Source organism: Pygocentrus nattereri, chromosome 2 (assembly GCF_015220715.1).
Source record: "Pygocentrus nattereri isolate fPygNat1 chromosome 2, fPygNat1.pri, whole genome shotgun sequence".
NCBI lineage: Eukaryota > Metazoa > Chordata > Actinopteri > Characiformes > Serrasalmidae > Pygocentrus > Pygocentrus nattereri.
Genome location: NC_051212.1, coordinates 26,016,337 through 26,032,596, shown reverse-complemented (window position 1 = coordinate 26,032,596; position 16,260 = coordinate 26,016,337). Strand labels below are relative to the sequence as shown.

General features: G+C 38.8%; 1 protein-coding gene across 5 annotated transcripts; it reads left to right on the top strand.

Annotated features, from left to right (window-relative positions):
* The first annotated feature begins 1,806 nt into the window (after positions 1–1,806).
* Positions 1,807–16,042, top strand: slc16a13 (solute carrier family 16 member 13). 5 transcript variants are annotated; one of them, XM_017723063.2, is made up of 7 exons: positions 1,807–1,924; positions 3,446–3,510; positions 6,433–6,672; positions 6,765–6,908; positions 8,198–8,454; positions 10,356–10,890; positions 13,176–16,042. In XM_017723063.2, exons 1-7 carry the CDS (start codon positions 1,917–1,919, stop codon positions 13,529–13,531), a joined length of 1,605 nt encoding a protein of 534 aa, XP_017578552.1. In that variant the 5' UTR covers positions 1,807–1,916; the 3' UTR covers positions 13,532–16,042. The 5 variants fall into 5 exon arrangements, with proteins under 5 accessions (XP_017578552.1, XP_017578553.1, XP_037390151.1 ...); XM_017723064.2 differs by having other exon boundaries at positions 1,807–2,893; XM_037534254.1 differs by having other exon boundaries at positions 1,807–2,893; positions 3,446–3,535.
* Positions 16,043–16,260: the final 218 nt, after the last annotated feature.

Below are 16,260 nucleotides of genomic sequence, written 5' to 3'. Positions count from 1 at the left end.
GATTGTTCTGTACACCTGCGGGGACCCAACCCTGGTCCTGCTGATCTATCACCCTTCACCCTTTAGTTTTGAAATACCTGGTCTTAAAAGGCTTGACTAAGTGGATCAGGTGTGTCCAATTAAGGTTGGAGCTAAACTCTGCAGGGCAGTAGATCACCCAGACTACGTTTGGGTACCCTCTCTGTACCCAAATATACAGTCATGTGAGTACATAAGAAAGTACACAACATGAAATGTTTTGGGTTTTTGGCATCTGTGGATATATTAGTATTTGACCAACAGTTACTTTTTTTTTTTACTCTGATCTAGGGGGATCAGCCCTCCGATGGACTGGCGACCTGTCTGTGGTGTACCCTGCCTTCCGCCCAATGACTGCTGGGATAGGCTCTAGCACCCCCCGCGACCCTGAGGGAGAAGCGGCTTAGAAAATGTGTGTGTGTGTGTGTGTTTGGGATCATTATCCTGTTGGAAGATTCACTTCTTCAGCTTCGACTTTTTTACACATGATCTCATCTTCTCCTCAAGCACTTTGGTATGAAAGAGAATTCATAGCTGATTCTATGATTGCGAGTAGACAGACCCTAAGGCAGCAAAGCAGTCTCACCTCATAAACCATGACATTTCCACCATCATGCTTTACAGCTAATATAAGGTTCTTCTAATAAAAAGCTGTCTTTGGTTTTTACCAAATGTGGCATCTGGTACAACTCTAGCTTTGACTCGTCTGTCTGCCACATTGGCAAAAGCTGCCTGCAGATCCTGTGATGAAATTCTGGGTTTCTTAAACATTTCAATTTGATAGATGTAGGGGGTGCTTACTTTTTCCACATTAAACTGGATTTCTGTTTCCTGTTCAGTTATATAAAGGATCACAAAAAATGTTAATTTCAGGTGTCCCTTGTCAAATGTATTATCTTAATCAACACTGTTTAAATAAAGACTGGATATCTGTATGCCCAAATATGCTGAAAATGTCTAATTCTTTCAACGAGTATACTTACTCCTTCAAATGTATGTATCTTCATGTTACAGTGGTGGTGATAGAAGCCAGATGTCTGAAGCACTGATTCCACTTAATGCTCCCTTACAGAAAACTGTTATGTGAAATGTTAAGAAATATGCAGCCTGGTGTCTGAGACATTGTTTTATAATAATTTTAAAAAGGTTTTGGCCTAAAACATTTATATTATAGGGCACAAAAGGAACATTACAACTATCAACATTAGCTATAAAACCTAGAAGACAATGTGACTCCTGGTTCCTATCATGACAAATGTAAAAAATCAAAGTCAGTAAATTTCTTGTAAAACAGAAAGTTTGAATTTCACATCAAACCACTCTGAATGACTGTGTGTGCATGTGATTCACACAGCAGGTGTTGGCCATTTAAGGGGTTAGAAGAAACAAAACTTACACTGGACAGAACTTACACTCCTTGAGCCAAAATACAAAATTCTCTTTTGCTTTGGATTGCTTTACTAACGTTAATCTTTCGCAGGCTAATAACTGGATAATAAAAGGATTGTGCCGGAGACAGGGCCAAGCATCAAACAGTAATCTTATTTGAGCACGACATCTGAATAAACTTACCATTTGGTTGTTTGTTAATGACCCTAAAGTGGACAGAAATAACTGATGAGCTTTTAAATCTGAAAAATAATCCAGACAGTATCATAAGCATATAACACGGACCTTGAACGCTGTGATGTTTAAATGAGTCAGTCAAGACTGGTGAATCAGTTCGATCGACGTATCGGGAAGAATCGGTTTAAACGAATCATTCGTACGTCAATCGGACTCGACCAGAAGGTGTGCGCGCCTGGATTTATAAACAGTAGAAATACTCAGAAATATCGACTAATGACGGTAATATTACGTACAGAGTCGTCGACTATGTGGTCCCATCGTAGGAAAAGATGGTCGAGTAAGTAAGAAATAATGGGTTTCAACCTGACTGACAGGCTTAACGTCTTCTGCGTTCAGGAATGCCATTTCGTGAGCAACACAGTCGAGGCGAATAGTTCCGTCTGGACAAAAAATAAGCACCAAGTATCAACCGAACCCCTCACAGCTGTGCTTCACGATAGTGATAACATGACATATAACAAAATAGTTATTATAATAGTTAGTAATGGTTTGGCAGTGCATTTAGAAAGTGTAAGCCCCAAGTGCTGTGCGAGATGTATTTCATTGATTACCCGAATCGAACCGTAAAGCGAAAATGTTTTCATGTACTCCACATTTCAAAATAAAAGTCCCAAACGGCGAAGTACAGAAGACAAGACGGCGAGATCTGTTTAGGTGGTAATTGCATATTATATAATACAGTCTTTACAGGACTTTGTTTCCTCCTCAGGCCTGCTTCGGCTATGGTTGTTTAAATAGTCTCTAACTGTCAAAGTGAGAGCAGAAACGTTTCTGTCTCAATGCAGCGCCCTGTTAGCAGCGCTATTTATTGCCTGGAGAAGAAGCAGAGTGTCTATGGAGGACTCAGTCCTCATCGTCTGGACAACGGCATCATAGCAAATACAAAACAGGTCTTTTTTCTCTGGCCAATCCAAAACCAGAAACGTGACAAGGTTGACTTTACTGCCGTTTTTCCGCGAAACACGGCGCTGGCAGTCGGTCACACTGCCTTTGCTGAAGCCCCCGTTCAAAATGCACCGACTCCAGGTCAGTCAGTCAGTCATTCAGTCGCCAGCGGTGGAGACGCCGATCGGGAGATGGAGCAGCTGGAACTGATCCAAATGAACTAGACACGAGAGTGCAAATGTCACTCACTTAAAGCTGAGAGATGGACACACAGTGTCACGCAGAAAAGTTGTAAAATGAAGATTTCAAGTTGGCGTCGTTTTCGTGTCATCATCGGAAATTCGCTCTGACAGGAACAAAGGTCAGTACCTAAACTCACTTCGCGCTTCGGTAATGTCTTCTGTAAAGTCGGTATGTATGATCACCTCATAAGTCTTTGGACAACGTAAGGGCTGCTTTTTATGGTTTAGTTTAGTGGCATAAAACCACCTCGAAATGGTCACAAACTGTTAATCGATTCCAGCCGTTTTAAACCGGATTGTTTTTGCTTCCTATACCGAGTGCAGTTGTTTGATTATTTCGTCTCTTATACTGAATGAAATTAAACTTCGTGGTTGGATAACATGAAAAGCACAGTAAATAAAGGCGGTGTGCTGGCGGTCCAGACGCTGTCCCTGTCTCTGTCTCTAAGAGGTATCTGCATTGTTTGGGTTCACTGAAATGTCCTGTTTTGGGATTTTATGGTGGGGTGCAAACAGTGGTCTGCCTGTAGGTACAGATGAATTACTTTCTGGACCAGAGATTACTTCGTGTGGTCAGCAACACTGATGTACATATCAAAGATTAATCCGAAACTGATATTTCTGAATGTGACTGAGTTTTATTTTATAATATCAACTGATTCTCTTTCCAGTCTTGGAGTCTTGGCCTGCATGCTGGCTGGCTGGCCGTCATCTATTAAGCATCTACAGAGCAAAGGTAAAGGTCTTATCTTAAGGTAAAGGTAAAGAATCTTCCTTTTCTTTTTGCCAATAAGCATTCTACCATTTCTGACAGGTTTATTGATAGCTGCTGTGTTTTTTATGGATTCTGTAGATTAAATAATAATAATAATGATCATGATTATTATTATTTTTATTATTAATTGAGTAGTACCAGTAGTACTCTCATGATATGCATTTTGGCATACCACGAATAAAAACAGAACTATTCTGAAATAAAACAAACATGCACATTTAGTCAAAACTGACCATGCAACCATTAGACAATGAATACTACTAATGCCACCAATATATAAAAATATTATTAATATTAATATATAATAATGATAGTAGTACAAAATAGCATGATATAAATTGAGTTCATATCACCCACCTCTAACATCAAGTCAGTTCCGGTAGTATTTCTCCTGAATATCCTGTCTTTTTTGAGCTCTTTCACAGTGGTGTAGTCCTAAGAAAAAAGTGGGTATACTATAAATCTGCAGCAGTCCAGCACAGATGGTCAAAAAAACTGACATCAGTAAAAGCTCTCTGTTTAAATAAAAACAATTTTGAATATTCTGACTGTAATTTGGAGCCTCTAGTCTTTTCCAAAATGCTAACAGCCTTCTTAGCTGCTGTAGCACTGCTAGTTTTACAGAACTAATGTTAGTAAACCCTACCCAAGGTTAGTTAATGTGCCATGCTACTAGTAAGCTGGAGTAGCACATCACGCTAATATTGATCAGTTTTCATAATGCTTAATTGTTACTTCAGAACAATCAGCATATGGTGTCCAATGTTGGTGAAAACGAGGCAATCAAAACTGAACATTAATCATAGAATCGTATTTTTCTTGGCTTGTGAAAACAAAACAAAATCTAAAAAAAGAATATCAGGCATTTAAGTCATTTTATTTTGAGAAATAAAATGTGTCTTATTTAGTCTTATTCCACAGGAAGATAATTTTGCTTGTTTCAAGACATAATGGCATCTGCCAATAGAATAAGACATTTTCGCTAGCTAAAATAACAAAGAAAAACAATCTAGAAACAAGTTATGTAATGTTATAATATTATAATAACAACCTCATAATAAGCAATATTAGATACATTGACTAGCTTCTAGATGATTTCACTCAGAATTTTTTTGCAGTGTAATATTAATGGAATAGGTTTCGTAGGGATGTGAAATAACAAATGTAGAGGCCAAAGTACAGAAACTTGCCACAGAGGAAACTGCAGTCAACAAGCCCTGCTGTGGTGTGACCTAGTCTCTCAGGACCCGGTAGCCTTAGAAATTTCCAGAAGACCTCGGTGGGCTCAGGTGTAACGCTGGGTTTGCTCATGCTTCTCTCTGCATGTGTATGTAGAGGGACTTTACACTTCGATTTGTGGTTTATATAAGTATTAGAGCTTCATAAGCTGGACAGTTCATCACTTTGACATCTACTCATTCAATATTTCTTCTAAAAGCAAGTGAATTATTAGAGACTTTGATGTAGTACCAGCATCTTCTCTTCTGAGAAGGCTTTGATGTTGGAACAGTGATTTGATGATTTGATTACATTTAGCCACAAGTGTTAGATGATTAGTTGTGGATCACAAACATTGCAATAGCTCATTCCAGATGTATTGGATCATGCTCCATCACTCCAGAGAACACAGTTCCACTGCTCCAGAGCCCGGTGCTGGGAGCTTTATACCATATAACTGATGCTTGGCGTTGCACATGGTGACGCTAGGCTCATGTGTGTATTAGCAATGATTTCCTATGGAAATGTAAGCTGTGTGAACACCTGTATCAGCAGTGGGTGCACTTTAAAGCAGCTGTACCTCCATTTTCTTCTCTTACTATCGTTTTTCGTTATTTGAAGTCAGCATTTATCCTTTACATTGTGTAAGACTTTCACGATGATTAGACCAATAGAAATGGAGGTGTGTTTCTTTAGACAGCAACAATATAATGTGTAGTATGAGACCTTCTCTATTTTTCTCTGCTCTCATTCTAATTCGTTTGTTTGGAATTCTTGTTTGGAAAATTGACAAACAGTAAACCAAATACCTCAGAAGTGCTCAGAATTGTGTGCTGGAATTTGAACAAGGCATAATGCAGTTTGTGTCTTTAAACTGTTTGATTTTGGGTTTTTCTAACTTGAAGTTAAACATTAGTTGAGGTACATGCACGGCTTAAATGATTTTTGTATGAGCAGGTTAAGAGTCAGGTTAGTGGAACAAAGGTCATGTAAACAGCTGTGCATAATTTGTTAAGAGGCCTTATTGTTAGCTTATACTGGCTTGTTTCTGTTTGTGCATGAGAACTAGATTTTAGCTAAAATCAATATAGATATATTTAGCAGGACATTTCTTATATTCACAAAACATGGCCATTTCTCAGACCTTATGGCAGAAAAATGTGAACAGTAGGTGTTCTTTAGCTGGTTCTCACATGAGTTCATTTGTAATCCTGTGACATTCTTACTGTGTTTTCTACACGGCCTTGGGAGAAAACAGTAGACAGTCATGGGAAGTGAATAATCCTTTTGTTTTGGCAGTTTGTGGTTATAGCCACATTAGTTAAAGCCTCAAGCACACGAGCAGCACTTGCCCTAATAAGTGATACATTATTTAAGTCTAAGACTACACCAAAAGACCTTGCTGTGTCATTTATTGTTTGGTCTGTATTCTCTTATTGTATACATAATTCTTCCAGTCATTGTCTTTTTAAAAATAATCACATCAAATTGAATTGTGTTTAAATTTGAGATTTGTTCATTTAAATGTCATAAAGAAAAATCAAATGATTGTGAGGTCAGAGATTTGCATCCCTAAACTGTCACAATAACCAGTTTTTTCATGTTCAGTCTCTTAAAATTTCAAAGTTTCTCTTTGTTTGTCTAATTCTCTGCCACTTTCTGCAGAAGTGATGGCTAAGCATGAGGAGAAGCAGCAGAGGCAGCAGTCCTGCCAGGCAGTGGGAGCTCCGGATGGTGGTTGGGGCTGGGTGGTGGTGGGAGCCCTTTTCATGATCTCTGCATTGGTGTTTGGACTCCTGCGCAGTCTAGGGGTCTTCTTTGTTGAGTTTGTGCAGTACTTTGAGGAAAGTGCTCAGGCTGTTTCCTGGATAACCTCCATAGGAGTGGCCGTGCAACAGTTATTGAGTGAGTACAGCTACACGACTGCAATCAATATCAGTTAACAGTCAGTTAATATGTTGTTAACTTGTCACATGAGGTTAATTATGTGCCTGTAGGTCCTATAGGCACAGCTGCTTGTAATGCCTATGGAGCTCGTCCTGTTATTATGCTGGGAGGCTTCCTTTCTGGACTGGGACTCATTCTGGCTTCTCAGGCTACAACACTCACCCATCTTTACCTCACTATGGGAATCATTTCAGGTATCATCAATGATTTCAGGGAATCATTTCATTTCATTGTACTTGGTTTGTATGAAACACTTCAGAGAGTCACTCATGTACCATAGACCTCTGAGATCATGTGCCATTCAGCGTTATAAACAAGCGTTATAAGCCAATGTGTGTTTGTCCTGTGTACGTTTTTTCCCGAGTGTCACTGGATCCTTTGAATTACAAACAATTGATGTCGCGTGAAAACATGTCTACTTTTAAACTTAGACCCAACCCCCTTTTCTTAGGGAAAGTTCAGTAACTTTGCTGCAGGGCTTTAGTTAAATTTAAGGAATCGTATGCCTTTAAAGAAGAGAGGATGCGACAATTATTTATTATCGCCTACCGCTTCGATTTTGAGGGGTCAGAATGTAAGCGCTGCTCCATTTAAGGCAGAAGGGGACATTTAGCTTGCTTGCTACCAAGACATTAGCATACTATTAGCAATTTCTTGTGCTTTTTATGAAGAAAAGGACCATAATACTTTAAAACAGCATTAGTAATTAGTCATTTTTAACAGGGGAAATGCTCACATTTGTGGGTTTCTTAGGGCACTTGCATAGCCATCTTGCCATTTTTCTCATAACACCGTGTGCCTTTGAAAAACCTCCATTTGGAGGGCATGTAGCCCTAATACTTCACCCTACACCTCTATCTCAACAAAACTCACCCTACACTTAGGCGTAAATGTACAAAATCAAGGGGTAAGGGCTAAGTGGCAGGGGCAAGGGGTGAACTGAGATTAGGCCTTAAACACTCATATACCAACACCAGCCACTCAAACTACAACTTATTGGATGAAGCTTACTGGTTTGCATGGGGTATTTTGGTGAGGTTGCCAGTCTGTGTCAATTCAGGGCGCAGCAGTGTTAGTTTGCTTGTAGCCATAGTCATATTTCAACTTCTTAACAACCTCATTATTCTGTAGATCCAGTGACATTGGATGGAAGAAAAATGTCTGCACTAAAACGTATTGGCTTTGTAACATTTTAGTTTACCACAAGATGCAACATTAATTTCTGCCATTCATTTCTGTTATAGAAAAACCCAACTCAGACTCAGAGTTCCTAACATGTGCATTATACAGATGATACAACTACAGAGGTCTGTGGTTAATAACCGGCCTATTTGACCAACATGGTTTAATTTAGTTAGATTACATGAACACTTGAACTCATCATAACACCCACATAAATGCTTATCTGGATTGGTCAAGATGCCTATGTGATTATACAGAGAATATATGCTTTCTGTCTTTCTCTCTGTTTGTCTCTCTCAAGGTTCAGGCTGGGCTCTGGTTTTCACACCTGGTGTGGCCTCAGTGATGCAGTATTTCACCGTACGACGCTCTCTGGCTATGGGCCTGGGCTTTACGGGCGTTGGCCTGTCCTCCTTTGCCTTCTCTCCACTCTTCCAATACCTAGTGCAGACATACACTTGGCGTGGGGCGCTGCTCATACTAGGGGCCCTCAGCCTCAACATGGTGGCCTGTGGAGCCCTAATTCGACCTCTTGGACCACCCAAAGTTGTGGAAAGGGTACTGGTCTATATTCCTGTTTGAGGATGTGTTTTTCCGAAGTCTTTGATAGCACAAAGATTACTGCCAAGTTATAGAGCCTCTAAGTGAAAGTTCAAGTGATTCAGGTCACATTTAAGAGGTTGATTACCCCTTAAATGGTAAGCAGTGCTTTATTACACACATCTATAACCTACAACTAGCTCAGCCAGTTTACATTGAAGTCCTTTTTGTTGCAAAATATAAGCCTTGGTATGTAATAAGTCAGGGAATTTAAGGGGTTAATTTTCTGAAACCAATTTAACTCTCCCTGATAAATAACTACGTAACTAAATGATGTTACATCATATTTTCAGGATATGTTGTATGTCTCTACACATGTCAATGACATAACCAACCTCAGGCTATAGTGTAATTTTGTACAAAGCAGAGCCTGATCTCTTTATTCAAAACAGACCCCCCCTTTTACATTAGGTGAACTCAGCCACCCCCAGCTGGGCAGAATGTGGCCTATATCAGCAGAATAGTTTTGTCTACTTGCCTTTGTTCCATAGTGGAGATGCCAAATGTGATACATTTGGGCTGTAGAGTATAAATGTGAGGTGGATTGTGCTGTTCTGTGCTGTTCTTGTGTAATTACTTTATTACTTTGATTACTTTATTACTTTGTCTCCGTTAAGAGGGAAAAGACAGACTGGCATAAGTAGGGCTCGCATTCAATGAATCAGGACTATGAGCTGACCCTGATAACAGTTTTGCCCAAGAGCACAGTATCAGCAGCGTAGACACACTTCCACCATTCACGGGATTCATTGCGGCATCCTTTCGAGACAGATGTTTAGTGGAGAATCACTCAGTACAGTTGAGCTTAGTCGAAAATATGGTGATTCCCATAGTCTTCAATTACCTGAAAAAGTTAAGGTATTTTAAAATCAACTTAGTCTGGAGACGTCATTAATTATGATGATCAAATGATGAAAAGTTCTGACATTTTTTTTGTTTCTGGTAAGAGATTAACTATACAGGATGGTATCTAGGCCATGTGGTATAAAGGTCCAAATTCTTAAATGCATGGCTGATTGTAAATGAAGTTTTTCTGGTAATGATCCTTTGAAGCAGGGGTGTTCAGTCATATCTAAAAAGGGCTGCATAATTAATTTGTTAGAATAAAAGCTTTGCTTCATTACAACAGAGCAGAAGCTCACCTGGTTGGTTTTTGAGGACTGAGACCATCTGATTGAACAAGTGGAATCAGATTTGCTTTGATTTGGAATGACTGAAGCAGTTTTATTTTTAAAATAAAGAATTGTCTGAGTAGCTAAATTTGATTATTAAGTACATGTGCAGCCCCGGGAATCACTTAGCTACTATATAGAGTCAAACAGCTGACTGACCCATGCAGCCATATAGCTGCAGTGCTGCATCATTCAAGTGGCTAGTCATAACTGTGGTGAAGCATTCCTTGTGTAGTCAGAACAAGAAGCCTCAGAAAAAGCAGCACATTACAAAGCCTACCTGTAGCAGCCTGTACAAAACATTAGCACTATATACTTATGGTAAAAGTCATGAAAATGGTCATGGAATCTCATAGTTGGTCTATGAAAAGTTATGGAAAATTTTGGGAATTTGGTCTTATAGTTATTCTGTATATGAGGGATGTTCCCATAAAGTGAAGAGTTTTGGCAAAAGGAGTGTTATTTATAATAATACAATTATAATGAAATAAGTAATAATAAAATCTTAGTTCTTAGGTGAATCTGTTGCATATCTCTCTGTAGTGTTATGCAGAGCAAATTGACAAATAAAAAAAAGAAAGTAACCATTTGCTGCATATGTAAGTGACAGTGTGTTCAGGATACATACACATTTAGGAAGCTCTCTCCTTCTGCCTCTTTCTCACTGCCTTCTTTTTTCTTTTATAGGCTGAAAGTTCCTCTAAGTCCAGTGGTTGTGGCTCTTTTTTTTCCCGTGTCTGTGATTATTTTGAACTGTCGCTGCTCTCACACCGAGGCTTCCTCACCTACTGCCTGGCCGTCACCTTCTTCAACGCTGGCTATTTTATTCCTTATGTCCACCTGGTGGCCCACAGCCGCCTCGTTGGCTTCAGCGAGTACCAGGCTGCCTTCGTCATTTCTGCTACAGGCATGACAGACATTCTGGGACGTGTGATATCAGGCTGGGCCTCGGACCTGCAACGCATTCGGACGGTCCACTTGCTGACCACCTGGACGGGATTAGTAGGCGTCTTTCTCCTGTTGTTGCCACTGTGTTCTCTGGGAGGAAACTATGTGGGGCTGTTGGCGGTCAGCCTTGCGTATGGGTTCTGTGCCGGGGCCCTGACGCCACTAGTGTTTGCAGTTGTGCCGCAGATTGTAGGGATGGAGTGCATGCTTGGAGCTCTTGGCCTTCTGCAGCTTATAGAGAGTGTGGGAGGCCTTCTGGGAGCACCATTTTCAGGTAAGAAATTAGCATAGTCATTATTCCATTTCTTTTTCAATACACCGAGCACCTCATGGACCTGGCTTGTAACTCCATATTTAAAGGAAAGAAGATTCTCCAGAAATTAGAGCTGTTAGGTCGCAAGTAGCTTCTGGGCCCTGTCCCAAACTTAAGCCCTGCAGTCCTCCTCAAAGTCAGCCTTTTGGTAGCCTCAACAACATATGAACCAAGAGTTCTTGAGGGCACTGGGCTTAAAAATGTGCATTTGGGACAAACTCTGACAATGTTGATATAGATAAGCATAACAATATAGATAAGCATAACACAGCTCAATGACAGTAAATGAATAAAGCATGTCCTGTAACTAGTGTAGTCTAACCTGTATAGAAAAGAATGCTGGGTAAGACACCCCTGTTTAGCCCTCACTGATACAGGCTTCACTAAGTGCACTTAGATTCAGAAATCTTTTACAGCCTTGTGGACCTGAGATAATCAGCTTTAACATTAATTTCTCTGAGGGTTTGTATGTCTGACATCCAGCAGCTTTGCTATGATGTTAGGCTTGGCTGGTGCAGGTTTATAACTAAGTATCCATAGCTAGTCTTTGCACTAGATGATTAGATTAAAGATCAGATCAATCATGTATGACCTCGCTTAACTTCTCAGTTAATAGAAAACTAACAGACCTGAAGTCACTTGGTCTGTGCTGTGACATGATTTGGGCTGTTGCTATCAATTATATTAGTATATAATTATATTATATACTAATAACTATATTATATTAGTAACTATATTGTTTGTAATTAATAACTATATTATATTAGTAGCTGAGTAATCTGCTGATTATTTGATAAATAATTGAGCGACCAAGGTTTTTAAAAAAGGCCAAACAAATTAAGTAGACTTAAACATAGCAGGCCACGCATAGTCTTTCAAAGATTCCAAAATACTCTATTGGAAAAGGATAAACTAAAAAGCCTTTTAAAAAAAGTAGATAAAAAAACACTGTGTATATAAACAGGTGCTTTCATTAGATTAGGGTTTTTTAATCTAATAAGCATGACAGCCTCAGGAATGATCCAGCAGAGACTTACCTAAATGATGAGCAATTAGAATCACATATAAAAAGGCATCTTAGAGGTGCTAATGGTTCATCTTAAAGTGATGTAGCAGATTTCAGCCCTCTCTGACTACAAAAAAAGAATAAGCTTTTTTATATAGCACTTTATATGTGCAAGAGCAGCTCAAAGCCTGTAAGTATCAAAACCACAAGCACCAAAGTCAAGTACATCAGCTGAAGCAAAACCTTTGAAAGGAAAAAAGCTGTTCACAGTAATTTGCAAAGGTTTGGGTTACATTTCAGTGCATAATTGTTGTTTATTTGCTGATTTTTATCGTAACGCTGAACAGGCACAGAAAGACGCTCGCAGATCTTAAAAACAAAAGTTGGTTTAATGAGAGAACACTTGGGAGGAAGGACAGAGTCAGGCCAAATCCAAAATCAGAATCCAAAGACAGGCAAAAGTACACTAGTCATGAAGTCAGAAGAGAACTGCTCAGCAAACCAGCAGAGTGGCAATACCTCGCAATGAGGAGAAAAAAACAGGATCATCATGATCATCATGACGTCATGATGATAGGGATTCTGGGAAATGGAGTCCTGGAGCGTGTTAAGCAAGGGAGGAGAACCCAGAAGCGTGATATTTATTCATAAAAATAAAACAAAAAAGTAAAAAAATAAAACATAAATAGTGACCTATGCAAGAGTTATGGCACATTTTAAAATGTATGTTTTTCCCCCAATATATTACATTTAATTAAAAAAATAGAGAAAAAACACTTCAAAATCTAGGAGTGAAAAACAGTTCAAATCTAGGAGTGATAAGGGACTCTGACCTAAATTTCAGTAGCCATAATAAAACAGCTTTTTTATCATTCAAGAACATAGCTACTTCAGAGCATTCATGTTGAAACATGACCTGCAGAAACTTGTGCACGCCTTTGTCACCAGCAGGCTGGACTAATCTCTGTCAATGGCCTCCTGTCAGTTATAGAGTTGATTTTAAGGTGCTGTTGGTATATAAGTCTCTCAGTGGTTCTTGGACCAAATTATATTTTCAGATTTGGTAGAAGCTTACCAAACCAGCAGATCTCACAGGTCATCAGATTCAGGTCAGCTACTGTTACCTAGAATTAGAACTAAATGAGGTTGGTCAGCCTTCAAGTAGAATTAAGTGTAAGAGTGCAACATTATACTGTTATATTTGTGTTTATTCTTATCATTTTTCTCTCTTTCCTCTCAGGCTGGTTGAGGGACCTCACAGGCAATTACACTAGCTCTTTTGTGGTAGCTGGCGGGTTCCTCATCTTGGGCACCTTAATAACAGCGACCCTTCCACATTTCTTTTCCTGCACAAACCCTCCACCCCCATCACCAAAGAAAAAGGCTAAAAATGAGTGCACTGAAGATGGGCTGCTTAAACAGACATTCTCTGCGGACTGTGAACACGAGAAGTTACACGCTCTGGAGGATGTACGTTACTCCGACAGAGATTCAGAGAAAGCCTCATATCACAATCACACAACAGAACCAGGTTCAGAAGCAGAACACGTACCTCTCACCGCAGACAGGACAGAGGCTGAGGGAGCATGTGTTTGACACAGAAACTGACTGACTGCTAATTTTAAACTACAAGTTTTTAGTGTGAAAAATTTCAGTGCTGTGTTTCGAGAGAGGTCACAATAGCAAGAACAGGCAATGATAGTAACCCTGACAGAAGAAACCATCATCACAGTCAACCTGTTTTAGGTAGGCTTAAACATGCACTGTGTATTTGCTACTTTCAGTCGTTGATAAGGTTCTGACAGTCTATATTGATTCTGTACTGTTATTTTTTTTAATTTAAGTTTTAATGTTGATTTTTAGAGTGAAAGGGTGAAATTCTAGTTATTGCAGGCAAAATATTTCTGTTGGCTAATACAGACACGCAGAAGCAATAGAAGCTGACATACCATTAATATACAGGGTACTGTTTCTTTTCACATCTTACTGATGCTATGGCTTCCACCATTACCATAAAAGTAGCCTTAACAAAGGATCAGGATTCCAAAGCTGTGTCCAGGTGGTGTCCGGTTCACTGTATAGTGCACTATTTTGGGGTTATGCCATTTTGTAGCAGTGTCCAACATATTTAAGTTGCATGGGCTCCATATGCCCCATGTTAATTCTAGACATTTGATTTTAAAATAGAAGTTCTAAAGTGGTACAAATATGTCCCTTTCCTCTTGGAAAGTGGAGGTAGCGCACATTCAAAACTGATTTATAGTACGCAATTATACCCTTTTTATGACCGGGAGCACAAGCTGAATAGCAGGCAGATGCAATGCCATAGCATTCATTTACATTCATTTTCACATAGAAAATATTCTTTTTGTACTTGATAATTGAAAATGCTGCTTATCTTAAAGGCACGCTTGGTCAGAACTATTAAACTTGTAAACATTCTGAAAAACATTCTGACCTTTACCCTTTTGGCATTAGCAGATGCCCATTCAGATGACACAGTGGTAATGATACCTTTCTCATACTTTTACCTCTCACTGACAGAATCTGCACTAACATGCCTTAAAACATGCTTAATGCATGTTTTAGTTTAATACTTTATTTGTGAAGTCAGTATGATTGTTTTTACAGTTTTTACTGTTTTTCTGTTTCTTGTTAGGAAACCAGTGCTGATGTTATTGTGTTTTTTATGTTTTGTTTTTTGTCTCGGACATGAATTCTAGTGTTTGTGTTTCTAGTGTTAGTATAGAGACAGTGTTGTCTAAGTTTGACACTAGTCTCTGTTGTGAAGATTTTAAATATTGATATTGGTTAGTTAGCACCTGTTAACCTGTTTGCCACTGTGACAATTCCTAGAAATACTGCTGTTGCTTATGAATGGGCATAACCTTTACAAGGAAATAGGTGTTTTATTCAAAGGCCAGTGAAGGGACGGGTTCATTATTTGGTGACATTCTTAAGCTGTTCTTATGTTCTGAATTGCCCAGCAGTTAGTCTGTTCGACCCACTTAAGATTGATTAAGTTATTTATTTAACTTAAGGTTTATCAGTAGTGTTCATTAGAGACTGTCATTTGGCCATGCTCTTACTGAAACAAAGATTATTGGGCCTCATTCACCAAAATCTTCCTACAAGGTTTTTTATTTGTTAGAACAGTTAGTGAGATGAGGCCCATTGATTTAAAGGGTTATTGGTAATTTAAGGGTTTACATTCTAAATCACATTTAAAAGTAATCTATTTGAAAGATACCCTGGGATGTTTCATTCCTGTGGATTTTGGTGTACAGCATACCAAGTGATTTCTTGTTGTGTGTGAGCCACTGAAATATTCAGAAGGCCTGGAGGTCAGAAAACCTGAGCAACCAGCTGTGAGTTCTGCAGTTTCTTTAGTTTGTTGTGAGCATACCAGAGGTAGTGCTTTAAAAGAAAACTTGATTTGCTTTGAACTCTGGTCTTAACGCAAAATATATGAGCCTTAATCTGCAGTGGCTGGCAGCCTCGCTATTGCCAGCCCTCACATTCACACAAGAGGAAAGTTTAAAACTCTAATCTCTATATCTGACACAGAAGAACCATGGGCCTTTACAAAAAGACCCATAAAGCTGCTGTTGATAAAGATTACTGTAGTGATCATAAAATATCTTGTCTGTAAAAAAACTGATCATCATACCAAGCAAGAGTGCATTTATATTTATATTTTTTCTTATTTGATAGCTTTAATATATTTATCACTTGAATTGTATGTTTTTTTTTTCACTTTTATAACTTGTGACATAAATTTAGACCGGTATACAATACTTAGATATTGAATTACAAGATGAGTCAGAGACCCAAAGGATTAATATCATATCCTTTTGTGAAGCTAATTTCTTAAACAAATATTTCCAAAACAGAAGGTGGAGTGGAGTTCAGCTGAGGTTTGGGAGTAGCTGACTCTGCCTGTTCTTTTCTCTCTGGCATCATGAGCCTGAGGTTCTGACCCCATTTTGCTGAAATGCCTGGATCTTTCCAGGAAAATGACTACACACAAATACATGTGATTATTATGTTCCAAGTTTAATTACTGAAGTGTATATTTATAAATTGAATAAAATTTATTTCTCTGTATTTCTCTTGTTAAGATGATTGAATGTGGTGTATATGCAAGGGATAAAATAAGTTACAGCGTTTTGGTTCTAAAATTTGATTGGCTGAATACATTTGAAGCTGCTGTAAAATAATGGCTATGCATGCAAATAACAGTATAACTAATGTACACATCAGTTGAATTCTGTATTACTGTGCCTTGTTACCTCTCCATGGATCACCACCTTATCGTGGTGGAG